Below are 13,648 nucleotides of genomic sequence, written 5' to 3'. Positions count from 1 at the left end.
CTTCCCCTACTGATCATTCTAGTTCTTATGTTCCATAGATGAGAGAAATCATATGAGAGTTGTCTTTCTCTGCTTGACTTATTTCACTAAGCATTATCTCCTCCAGTGCCGTCCATGTTGTGGCAAATGTTGAGAACTCATTCTTTCTGATTGCTGAGTAATATTCCATTGTATATATGGACCACAACTTCTTAATCCAGTCATCTGTTGGAGGGCATCTCGGCTCCTTCCACGATTTAGCTATTGTGGACATTGCTGCTATGAACATTGGGGTGCATATGGCCCTTCTCTTCACTACGTCTGTATCTTTGGGGTAAATACCCAGTAGTGCAATGGCTGGATCATAGGGTAGCTCAATTTTTAACTTTTTAAGGGACCTCCACACTGTTTTCCAGAGTGGCTGTACCAACTTGCATTCCCACCAACAATGTAGGAGGGATCCCCTTTCTCCACATCCTCTCCAACAATTGTTGTTTCTTGCCTTGTCTATTTTTGCCATTCTAACTGGCGTAAGGTGGTATCTCAGTGTGGTTTTGATTTGAATTTCCTTGATGGCTAATGATTTTGAACATTTTTTCATGTGTCTGTTAGCCATTTGTATGTCTTCATTGGAAAAGTGTCTGTTCATATCTTCTGCCCATTTTTTGATTTGTTTATTTGTTTCTCGTGTATTGAGTTTGAGAAGTTCTTTGTAGATCTTGGATACCAGTCCTTTATCTGTAGTGTCATTTGCAAATATATTCTCCCATTCCGTGGGCTGCCTCTTAGTTTTTCTGACTGTTTCCTTGGCTGTGCAGAAACTTTTAATCTTGATGAAGTCCCATAAATTCATTTTATCTTTTGTTTCTCTTGCCTTTGGGGATGTGTCATGAAAAAGGTTGCTTTGGCCGATGTCGTAGAGGTTGCTGCCTATGTTCTCCTCTAGAATTTTGATGGATTCCTGTCTCACATCGAGGTCTTTCATCCATTTGGAGTTTATTTTTGTGTATGGTGTGAGAGAGTGGTCAAGTTTCATTCTTTTGCATGTAGCTGTCCAATTTTCCCAGCACCATTTATTGAAGAGACTGTCTTTTTCCCACCGGATGTTTTTTCCTGCTTTATCAAATATTAGTTGCCCAAAGAGCCGAGGGTCCATTTCTGGGCTCTCTATTCTGTTCCATTGGTCTATGTGTCTGTTTTTGTGCCAGTACCATGCTGTCTTTGTGATCACAGCTTTGTAGTACAGCTCGAAATCCGGCATTGTGATGCCCCCAGCTTTGTTTTTCCTTTTCAACAGTTCCTTGGAGATTCGGGGCCTTTTCTGTTTCCATACAAATTTAAGGACTATTTGTTCCAGTTCTTTGAAAAATGTCCTCGGTATTTTGATCGGGATAGCATTGAAAGTGTAGATTGCTCTGGGTAGCATGGACATTTTAACTATGTTAATTCTTCCAATCCATGAGCATGGAATATCTTTCCATCTTTTTATGTCTTCCTCAATGTCTTTCAAGAGTGATTTATAGTTTCTAGAATATAGGTCCTTTACGTCTCTGGTTAAGTTAATTCCAAGGTAACGTATGGTTTTTGGTGCTATTGTAAATGGGATGGATTCCCTAATTTCTCTTTCTTCGGTCTCGTTATTCGTGTATAGAAATGCAACTGATTTCTGAGCATTGATTTTGTATCCCGCCACGTTACTGAATTGCTCTATAACTTCTAATAGTTTGGGAGTGGCTTCTTTTGGGTTTTCCATATAGAGTATCATGTCATCTGCAAAGAGAGACATTTTGACTTCTTCTTTGCCAATTTGAATACCTTTGATCCCTTTTTGTCGTCTGATTGCTGTTGCAAGGACTTCTAGTACTATGTTGAATAATAGTGGCGAGAGTGGGCATCCTTGTCGAGTTCCTGATCTTAAGGGAAAGGCTTCCAGCTTTTCCCCATTGAGAATAATATTTGCAGTAGGCTTTTCATAGATGGCTTTTATGAGATTGAGAAATGTACCTTCTATTCCTACACTCTGAAGGGTTTTAATCAGGAAAGGATGCTGTATTTTGTCAAATGCTTTTTCGGCATCGATTGAGAGGATCATATGGTTCCTGAGTCTTTTCTTGTTGATATGATGTATCACGCTGATTGATTTGCGAATATTGAACCACGCTTGCATCCCAGGTATGAATCCCACTTGATCGTGATGGATAATCCTTTTAATGTACTGTTGGATTCTATTAGCAAGTATCTTGTTGAGGATTTTGGCGTCCATATTCATTAGGGAAATCGGTCTGTAATTCTCCTTTTTGAGGGGGTCTTTGCCTGGTTTGGGGATCAAGGTAATATTGGCCTCATAGAATGAGTTTGGTAGCTTTCCTTCTGTTTCTATTTTTTGAAATAGCTTTAGGAGAATAGGTATTATTTCTTCTTTGAATGTTTGGTAGAATTCCCCAGGAAAACCGTCCGGGCCTGGAGTTTTGTTATTTGGAAGGTTGTTTATCACTGACTCAATTTCTTCATAATTAATTGGCCTGTTTAAGGAATCAATTTCTTCCGGTTTCAATCTTGGTAGTTTATAGGTTTCCAGGAAGGATTCCATCTCTTCCAGATTGCTTAGTTTATTGGCATATAGCTGTTGATAAAAATTTCTAATAATCCTTCCAATTTCAATGGTGTTCGTCGTGACCTCTCCTTTTTCATTCATAATTTTAATAATCTGGGTCCTTTCTCTTTTCTTTTGGATAAGTCTTGCCAGTGGTCTGTCAATTTTATTGATTCTCTCAAAGAACCAGCTTCTAGTCCTGTTGATCTGCTCTACTGTACTTCTGGTTTCTGCTTGATTGATTTCAGCTCTAATTTTGGTCAACTGCTTCCTCGTGCGTGGATTAGGCCTGTCCCTCTGTTGCTGTTCCAGCTTCTTGAGGTGAGAATATAAAAACTGCATTTTAGATTTTTCTATTCTTTTGAGTGAGGCTTGGATGGCTATGTATTTCCCCCTTAGGACTGCCTTTGCAGTATCCCATAGGTTTTGGACTGTTGTATTTTCATTCTCATTGGTCTCCATAAATTGTTTAATTTGATTTTTGATTTCCTGGTTTATCGAGTCATTCCTGAGCAGGATGGTTCTTAGTCTCCAAGTGTTTGAGTTTCTTCCAAATTTTTCCTTGTGGTTGAGTTCCAATTTCAGAGCGTTGTGGTCTGAGAATATGCAGGGGATAATTTCAATCTTTTGGTATCGGTTGAGACCTGTTTTGTGTCCCAGAACATGGTCTATTCTTGAGAATGTTCCATGGGCATTAGAATAGAATGAGTATTCTTTGGTTCTGGGGTGTAGTGTTCTATATATATCTATGAGGTCCAACTCGTCGAGTATGGCATTCAAAGCCTTTGATTCTTTGCTTAGTTTTTGCCAGGGTGTTCTGTCTATTTCTGAGAGTGGAGTGTTGAGGTCCCCTACTATTAATGTATTTTTATTTATATGTCTCTTTATTCTGGTTAAGAGTTGGCTTGTGTATCTTGCTGCTCCCCTGTTGGGGGCATATATATTTATAATTGTCATATCCACTTGTTGAATACTTCCCTTAAGAATAATATAGTGCCCTTCTGCATCTCTAACTATAGTCTGTAGTTTAAAATCCAATTTATCTGATATGAGAATTGCTACCCCAGCTTTCTTTTGAGGTCCATTTGCGTGAAAGATGGTACTCCATCCCCTTACTCTCAGTCTGAATGCATCTTTGGGTTCGAAATGAGTCTCTTGTAGACAGCAAATGGATGGGTCATTTCTTTTTATCCAATCTGCAACCCTGTGGCGTTTTATGGGATGGTTCAAACCATTTACATTAAGACTGATTACTGAGAGATATGATTTTAATGTTGCCATGTTGCCAGTAAAGTCTTTGTTTGTATTGGCTGTGACTTTCTGTTCTGTATCACTCTTGGGGCCTTTTTACTTTTATAGAACCCCCCGTAATATCTCCTGTAGGGCTGGTTTCGTGGTTACAAAATTGGTTAGTGACTGGCGATTCTGAAATGTCTTTATTTCTCCATCAATTCTGAATGACAGCCTTGCTGGATAAAGGATCCTTGGCTGCATGTTTTTCTCTGAAAGAGCTTTAAATATGCTCCCCCAACCCTTTCTCTCATTCCAGGTCTGTGTAGACAGGTCTGACGTAATTCTGATGCTTTTGCCTTGGTACGTGAGAAATTTCTTTGCCCTGGCCGCTTTCAATACTGTATCCTTGCATCTAATATTTGCGAATTGCACTATGACGTGACGTGGCGTAGGTTTGTCGTGGTTGAGCTTGGGAGGGGTCCTCTCTGCCTCTTGGACACGAATGTTTGTTTCCCTTGCTAGATTAGGGAAGTTTTCAGCTACAATTTGTTCAAATATCTCTTCTAGACCTCTGTTTTTCTCCACCCCCTCGGGGATGCCGATGATTCTAACATTGGATCGTTTCATTGAGTCAGTAATCTCCCGTAACCTACATTCGTGGGCGTGGATTTTTTTAAGACCATCTTCTATTTTCATTTTTTCCTCTATTAACCCATCCTCCAATTCACTAACCCGTTCCTCTGCTTCTGCGACCCTGGCCGTCAGAGCCTCTAGTTTTGCCTGCATTTGGCTCATAGAATTTTTAATTTCTGTCAGATTCGCTCTCATTTCTGTCCTTAGGGATTCTATATTCTCAGTAACCTTTTCGTTAATAGTTTTTTCAATTCTACTCATCATTTTGACCATCGTTACTCTGAATTCCATTTCTGATAATTTGGTTACATCCATATCCATTATTTCTGTGGCAGAGGCCACAGAATCACTGTCTTTTCTTTGCTGGGGGGGGCTTCTCCTTCTTGTCATTCTGATGAAGAGAGGTTGCGGGGTTTCCAGAGCCCAAATTATTGACTGGGTCCCAGGCCGTGCCCCTTGTTTTATAGGGATCTTAGGGATGTGGGCTTCTTCTTTAAAGATTTTATTTATTTATTTATGTGGCAGCCAACCAGCGAGAGAGGGAACAGAAGCAGGGGAGTGGGAGAGGAAGAAGCAGGCTCCCAGCGGAGGAGCCCGATGAGGGACTCCTTTCCGGAACGCCGGGATCACGCCCTAAGCCGAAGGCAGGCGCTCAATGACTGCGCCACCCAGGCGCCCGGGTTGTGGGCTTCTTGATTTTTCAGCCTGCCTTCTGTGTTCTGGGGGAGGGGCCTGCCGCGCCAATACTCAGGCAACCCTGTTTGGGTAGAGTCTCCGTGTCCCCTGCGAGGGAGGATGGGGATGGGCACTCTCTGAGCCGGTATTTCCAGGCTTTTGTTCTCTGGCGGCTTTCCCTGGCGGTTTGCTGTGCCTCTTCTGAGAGTCAGAGCAGCAGCGGCCAAATTTCAGCCTCTGTCACGGAACAGAAGGATTGCGGCCCGTTCTCTACTAATGTTCTGGCCACTTTAACTCTGTTTCTGTTGGTGCTGCTCAACCCTGCAGCGTCCCGGGATGTGCGCCCCACACCCGGCGCCCTCGTTCTCACTTCCCAGGGCCGGCGCGTCTCTGTCCTTTGTGTTTCTAATGCTCGCCAGCCACCGGCCGCGCAGGCTCCCGGGTCTCCCCGGTCTCAGTCTATGCCCGGTGAGCACACCTCGACTCGAGAGTTCCGTGAGAAGCCTGGTGGCGCGCGCACCCGGTTCAGGGTCTCAGTCTGCTGTTTCGGGTGCCGACCGCGTAGTCCGCCCGCTCCCGTCAGGTGGCCCGCCAGCCGCTGCCGCCGCGCGCTCTCTGGGAGTTCCCGGTCTCAGTCTGGATCCCGTGACACACCGGGATTCCGTGTTCGGGAGATGCCTGGTGGCGCGCTCACGCCACCGGTCTCAGTCCGCTCTCTCGCGGTGCCCTCTGTGAGTCCGCCCCCGCCCCGTGCAGGTGGCTGCCGCTCCCCGCGCCAAACACGGCGTTCTCCCCCTTCTGTTTATCTTCCGATATCTGTGCCCGGTTTACAGCTCCCCTCTTCGTACCTCAATACTCAGCGCTGGAGATGTTCATTTGTAGAGATCCAGATGCATCATCCTGAGTCTCAGGCTGATTCCGTGGTTATTTAGGCTGGTCTGGTACCTATCCAGCTTGACTCAGGGGACCGGCTGAAAAAGGGGTCCCCTACTCCTCCGCCATCTTAACTCCCCTCATCCCAAAGGTTCTGAACTGTTCTGTTTTCATTTTCATTTGCTTCTGTGACTTTTTTTTAAATGTTTTAGTTTCCTGGTTGATCTACTCATTCTTTAGTGGGATGTTCTTTAACTTCCATGAATTTTTGTTCCCCCCAAATTTTCTTTTGTTATTGAGTTCAAGTTTTAAAGCATTGTGGTCTGAAAATATGTAGAGTGTAATCCCAATCTTTTGATACTGTTTGAGACCTGATTTGTGATCCAGTATGTGATCTATTCTGGAGAATGTTTCATGTTCACTTGAGAAGAAAGTGTATTCTGTTGCTTAAGATGAAATGTTCTGAATATTATCTGTGAAGTCCATCTGGTCCAGTGTGTCATGGAAAGTACTTGATTTCTTATTGATCTTCTGCTTATATGATCTGTTCAATGCTCTGAGTGGGGTGTTAAAGTCCCCTATTATATCATTATCAATGCATTTCTTTAATTTTTGTTATTAACTGGTTTACTTAACTGGCTGCTCCCATGTTGGGGGCATAAACATTTACAACTGTTAGTTCCTCTTGCTGGATTGACCCTTTAATTATGATATAGTGCCCCTCTTCATCTTTTATTAGTCTTTGGCTTAAAATCTAAGTTATCTGATACAAGGATTGCTACCTCAGCTTTCTTTTGATGTCCCTTTGCATGATAAATCGTTCTCCATCCCCTCACTTTCAATCTGGAGTTGTCTTTGTATCTAAAATGAATCTCTGGTAGACAGCATATTGGTGGGTCTTGTTGTTTTATCCAGTCTGATACCTGTGTCTTTTGATTAGAGCTTTTAGCCCATTTACATTCAGAGTAACTACTGAAAGATATGAATTTTGTGCCATTGCATTACCTGTAATGTCTGTTTCTGTAGATTGCCTCTATTCCTTTGTGGTCTTCATTACTTTTTGTCTCTCTTTGCTCAAAGGATCCACTTTAATATTTTTTGCAAGGATGGTTTAGTGATCACAAATTCTTTTAGTTTTTCTTTGCCCTGCAAACTCTTCATCTCTCCTTCCATTTTGAAAGACAGTCTTGCTGGATAAAGTATTCTGGCCTGCATATTTTTTTTTCTCATTTAGTACCTTGAATGTGTCATTTCAGTCCTTTCTGGCCTTCTGGGTCTCTGTGGACAGGTCTGTTGTCAGCCTTATGTTTCTACCCTTGTAGGTTAAGGGCCTCTTTTCCTTAGCTGCTTTCAGGATTTTCTCTTTGTCTTTGCAATTTGCAACCTTCACTATTATGTCGGGGTCTTGACCTAATTTTATGGTTTTTTTAAAGGGGGTTCTCTGTGCCTCCTGAACTTGAATGCTTATTTCTTTCCACAGATTAGGGACACTCTCAGCTATAATTTGTTCAAATATACCTTCTGACCTTCTCTGTTTTCTTCATCTTCTGGAACTCCTATTATTCAAATATTGTTGCACTTTATGGTATCACTGATTTCTCAAAGTCTCCCCCTCATGATCCAGCAGTTGTTTTTCTCTCCTTTTCTCAGCTTTCTTACTTTCCATCATTTTGTCTTCTATATTGGTGATGCTTCTGCCTCATTTATCCTCGCTGTTATAACCTCCATTTTTTACTGCATCTCAGTAATTGCATTTTTAATTTCAACCTGATTAGATTTTAGTTCTTTTATTTCTACATTAAGGCATTCTCTAGTGTCTTGTATGCTTTTTTCACACCTACCTAGTATCTTTAGAATTGGTGTTTTGAATTCTAGTCCTGATATCTTGCCTATACCTATATTGTTCAATCTATGGCAGAGAGTACTACCTGTTTCTTTCTTTTGTTGTGAATTTCTCCTTCTAGTCATTTTGTCCAAAAAGAAAGGAGGAAAGAAAGATAAAGAAAAAAATAATAAAAAAGAAAAATAACAAAAACAGCAATCATAATATCAACAGCAACAATGATAATTTCAGGAAGTGATTCTGGTATATGTTGTGTACATTCTGCTGTTGTGTTTTGGCTGCCCTTTCCCATTGGTCCTTACTCTACAGAGTTCCTCCTTGCTTGTATTGGGGGTGTTTGGTCCTTTTAGTAAGTATGCTTTGATTTGTTTGTGAAGTTGAGCCAGAAACTGATGTTTTGCAGCTTTCTTTGATCAGTAGACTTGGTATATGCAGGGGTTTGTGTTGATCTTCTGAGGGAGAGGTTTGCTGCACTGGCTTAAAAGCTGACTTGCTCTTGTAATGATGTTCCTTCCAGGTCAGGGGGTGCGGTTTAGTGTAGGAGATTACAGGTTCCACTCGAGGTGCTGTGTTTCTCTCTGTAGTCTGACTGTGCTGGTAGGTGGGAGAAGAGAGGGGCGGTAGAAGAAGTAGAATATGGTGTCACCTCGCTCTCTTGTCCCTGGTGATCAGAACTCCCATCATCTGCTGCTCAGGAGGCCCTCTTAAAAAAGCTGGGAATGTCCTTTGACCCAGGCCCTCATCATTTCCCTGCCATAACCTCTCTGTGCCCAGGTCATCCATATGTCCAGAGCCACAGATCTCCTGTATTTTATCTCTGACCAGTGGCTAGGATTCAAAATTCCAAGTTTTAAAGGGCCTGGTAATGTATGCTCCCACTCTGGTCCCCTGGCAGGGAGACTGGGGGCATGCCTAGCACCACCCCATCCTGAAAAGTCATTGCTCAGTGCACAAACAGAGACTAGAGCTTATTGTAATGCTCAGTGAAAAGCTGGAGCTAGATTATCAGCCATCTACCCTCAACTCAGTTCCCTACTCCCATTTGTTCCAGAAAAGCTGCTGAAGAGGTTTGAATCTATTGTGGCAGACACCAAAAAACACTGGCCAGGTTATCTGCAATCTGCTCCAGTCTCTGTGCTCAACTCCGCTCAGCCCTAGAAAATTGGCTACTTGGGATACACATAGAGGTTTAAGCCTATTGTGGCTCATAGCAAAAATCAGCAGCCAGGTTCTTTGCAATCTGCTCCAGTCTCCGTGCCCTGCTCAGTCAATCCCAGGAAAGTGGCCAATCGGCACATGCACAGAGGTGTAAGCCTATTGTGGCTCACACTGAAAAGTGAAGAGGTTTTCTGTCCCCTGCAAGCCCCTTTGACCCTGCTACTGGGCTCCACTCAATGGCTCCCTGGCTGTCCTTTTGTCTTTGGAGAGGATGAATATGCTCTTCCAAATGCCCTCCAGGATTAGGAGCAATCTCTCCCTGACCCAGGGAATCTCCTCACATGGCTTATTGTACGGTCACAACCCACTGCACTGTTTCAAACTTTTTCCCTCTTCCTGACTTTACTTGGGGAATCAGGCTTCCTCCCCTTCCCTGCCAAGTGGCTTCCCTGTCCCCCAGTTAAGGGTTCTATACCTTGTCTCTGCTAAATTCTCTCGTTCCAACCATGCAGATTGCTTCTGTTCTTCTCCAATCATCTTCCAAGTTGTTCAAAATACTTGAGGGTTGATCTAGTTGTATTTGAAGGATGAAGCAAGTTCAGAGTTCCCCTACTACTCTGCCATCTTGGAACTCCCCTGGGGCTGCTTTTATAAGGACACGAATCTCATATATGAGGGCCCCACCCTCATGATCTACTCATTTCCTAAAAGCCCCACCTCCAAATACAATCATGTTGGGGATTAGGTTTTAATATATGAATTTTGAGGGTACACAAACATTAATTCTATAGTAATGGTCTTCAGACGTTTTCATTATCTCCATTTGAAAAAAAAAGAAAAAAGACTGACGACCAAGCCTAATTTGTGAAAGTATACTCATTCTGTCATAAAAATTCTTAGTATCTAATTGCATGTGATTTTGGTATGTATAAATTTCTTAAATAATTACCTCTAAATTGTATCTTTCACACTGTAAGTAGTTATTTGGATTGATCTATTGTTATGTAGCAAACTATCCCTAATCTTTGGAGCATAAAGCAAAAACCAATTATACTTTACATTTTCTAGGTCAGGAATTTGGATCATTTACAGAAAAGATTATCTCTGCTCCACAATGACTGGTGCCTCTGGGGTGGTTCAAATGTCTTCAGATTGCTAAGATGGCTCATATAAGGCCATAAACTGTAATGTCCAGAATGAATTCTTCACATTGCATCTCTGGCACCTGATCTAGAGTGGTTGGAACACTTAGGCTTTCCTGGGTATTGTATTTTCTTTCTATGCAGTCTTTCCACATGGCCAACTTGAGCTTCTTCACAGTATGGAAGTCTCCCAGTAGTCATACTTCTTTCAATGCAGTTGCTTTTCTCCAGAGTGAGTATTCCAATGGAACAAGCCAAAAACGTCAAGGGTTGGTTACCCAGGGCCTAACTGTATTCAGTATGGTAGAGAACTACATAAGAGTCTTAATACTAAGAGATGAGGTCCATTAAGATGGATATTTTAGGAGATCAGCTACTACATAAGGTAATGTTGCAAACAAAAATAACACTACATCTGGTTGAGTGGAGTTAACACCTCACTGGATGTCATGAATCTTTTGTTTTGGAAGCAAATGCTTCATCTTCATATTTTGGCACGTATGTATTTTTTGTATTCTACTGTAATTACCATAAAATACTGATAGTTTGTTTTTATAGTTACCATCAACTGTTATCCATACCATGTAACTAATTTTATTTTGTAGAAGGTAGAATCTATTTAAGTTAATTCTAATACAGGGGCGCCTGGGTGGCACAATCAGTTAAGCATCCAACTCTTGGTTTTGGCTCAGGTAATGATCTCAGGGTCATGTAATTGAACCCCATGTTGAGCTCCATGCTCAGTATGGAGTCTGCTTGAGATTCTCTCTCCCTCTGTCCCTCCAACTCATGCTCTCTCTCTCTAAAATAAAATAAAATCTTCAAAGAAATTAATAACTTAATTCCAATACAGATTTTTGCCTCTAAAATTCTTGAAAAAGATGATTTGCACTTTTAATTTTCTAAACCTACTTGATTGAATACACCTGTGCTATTATTTACTGTTTCAGCCCACCAGAATCTTATAGCAATAAAATTTTGTTATATTTATCCTTACTTATTTTCAAAAAAATGGATTATTGTCAAATTATATTTAAATAAATCTATGTTTGAATACTGATCAAAATTTCCAATGTGTTCAAATGTCTAGAAAGATTAATAGCTTACTTTAGAACAAGTTGACTTTTGTGCATCTAGATGTACCTTGTTTAAGAAAATAAGAAAAGTGACTCTACTGCCAGGTGAAGCAGATTTGAACACAAGGCTGACTTCACAAAAGCCTGACAGTTTTTACAACTCAAGATCGTGTTAATGTTACTTCACTAGATATCAGAAATAATACCGGATGGATTAGGTAGTTATTCAGATCATAACTGAAACCTTATAATTTTCTTTCTTCCTTTCAGTCCCAGCGGCGTGTCACATTTCATTTACCAGAAAGCTCTCAGGAAAGCAGCAGTGATGGTGGACTGGGAGACCATGATGTGGGGATTCCCAGCACATCCCATGCCCTGCCCCTTGGCTATCCTCAAGAGCAGTACTTTGATCATACTGCACCCAGTAAGCGCACTGAAGGGGACGGCAACTCTGATCCTGAATCCTGTAAGTGATACCTGTCTAGTCCTGCAGGATAAATGCACTTGTTGTATTTGTTAGTCAAATAATTGTAGCTATATGACACTGGTCATTTAATGTTAATATGAGTAGTAACAGATTTTTAAAAAGTAAAAATACAGAATTAAGTGGAAAGTATAAATACAGCAGTTTATAATATATGAACTCTGTGATCATATCTAATATGAAAGTTATTATGTGATTGAAAATAGTCATTTTCTTTAGGCATAGATAAGATTTTTTATTTTTATATACATATAGGTATGTATATATATGTACATAACTAGCCACTTTATTTTGTTATTTATTTAATTTGAGTACATATAAATTATTTTTGTAATTTATATGAATTATTTTCTAGATTTTATTTTTCATTTTTAGTAGAGTTAATAACCATAGGCATTTTTTAAAATTAAACTCATTTTTTCAATATTGAGGATGATAATACTGTGGGTTTTTCATATATGGCCTTTATTATGTTATATAACAAAGAAACTTATTAAAAGTGCAAGAAGCACACTATTTCACTTTAAATGAATTTCTCTTACTTTAATATGGCATACTAATGATATTTTTAACATAGCACATGTGTGTGCTTTGATTAAAAACAAACAAAAAATATCAGATCAAAATTTTCCATAGCAAAGTAATCTTTTCTGACTAACAGAGATGATAACATACTTTGATTGTTCAAGAAGAAACTCTATAACTCTGAAACAGTGGATAATTATGGATTTTATGATATGGAGTAGATGGTAATAAACTAAGCAGTTTTAGTCCATAACACCACAAACAAGAATGTAAGCTGTTAGAGGAAATAAATGCTGTCCTTAAGTAATCAAATTATTTTACACAGTTCCCATTTCATATTTTGAAATTCATTTCATCCTGAATCTGCTTTCTTTTCTGCTACTGAATTATCCAAAATAGTGCAGTCTTTAAAATTCCTTGTAAGTTCACAAAAATGTAGAAATACATCTATGAATAAGATTTTCCCCAAAATTTACTAGAGATATTTATTAATGCTCCTTTACTTTTTTATTTTAAGTTTATTTTATTTATTTATTTATTTATTTTTCAGTTAGCCAACATATAGTACATCATTAGTTTTTGATGTAGTGTTTAATGATTCATTAGTTGCATATAACACCCAGTGCTAATCACAACACGTGCCCTCCTTTATACCCATTACCTGGCTATCCCATCCACCCATCCCCCTCTCTTCTGAAACCCTCAGTTTGTTTCCTGGAGTCCAGAGTCTCTCATGCTTTGTCTCCCTCTGACTTCTTCCCCCTCAGTTTTCCCTCCCTTCCCCTATGGTCTTCTGTGCTATTCTTTATGCTCCACTTATAAGTGAAACTGTATGATAATTGTCTTTCTCTGCTTGACTTATTTCACTTAGCATAATCCTCTCCAGCTCTATCCATGTCGATGCAAATGGGTATTCATCCTTTCTGATGGTTGAGTAATATTCCATTGTATATATGTACCACATCTTTTTTATCCATTCATCTGTTGAAGTACATCTCAGCTCCTTCTACAGTTTGGCTCTTATGGACATTGTTGCTATGAACACTGGGGTGCATGTCCCCCTCTTACACTGTTGGTGGGAATGCATGCTGGTAAAGCCACTTTGGAAAACAGTATGGAAGTTCCTGTAGACATTAAAAATAGAGCTACCCTATGACCCAGCAATTGCACTACTAGGTATTTACCCTAAAGATACAGCTGTAGTGAAAAGAAGGGGCATGTTAATGTTATTTTAAAATACAGTTCCCATTGGGGCGCCTGGGTGGCACAGCGGTTAAGCGTCTGCCTTCGGCTCAGGGCGTGATCCTGGCGTTACGGGATTGAGCTCCACATCAAGCTCCTCTGCTATGAGCCTGCTTCTTCCTCTCCCACTCCCCCTGCTTGTGTTCCCTCTCTCGCTGGCTGTCTCCATCTCTGTCAAATAAAGAAATAAAA

The 13,648-nt window shown here is 40.5% G+C and overlaps 1 protein-coding gene across 1 annotated transcript in view; it reads left to right on the top strand.

Annotated features, from left to right (window-relative positions):
• Positions 1-13,648, top strand: part of PCDH11X (protocadherin 11 X-linked) — a 652,803-nt gene that overhangs the window by 347,654 nt on the left and 291,501 nt on the right. Inside the window, 1 exon segment of the mRNA XM_008700634.2 lies at positions 11,476-11,671. Within this exon segment, the coding sequence (XP_008698856.1) occupies positions 11,476-11,671 (196 nt within the window).

This window comes from Ursus maritimus (genome assembly GCF_017311325.1).
Source record: "Ursus maritimus isolate PB19 chromosome X unlocalized genomic scaffold, ASM1731132v1 scaffold_X1, whole genome shotgun sequence".
Classification (NCBI taxonomy): Eukaryota; Metazoa; Chordata; class Mammalia; order Carnivora; family Ursidae; genus Ursus; species Ursus maritimus.
This window is presented reverse-complemented; position numbering and strand designations above follow the sequence as displayed.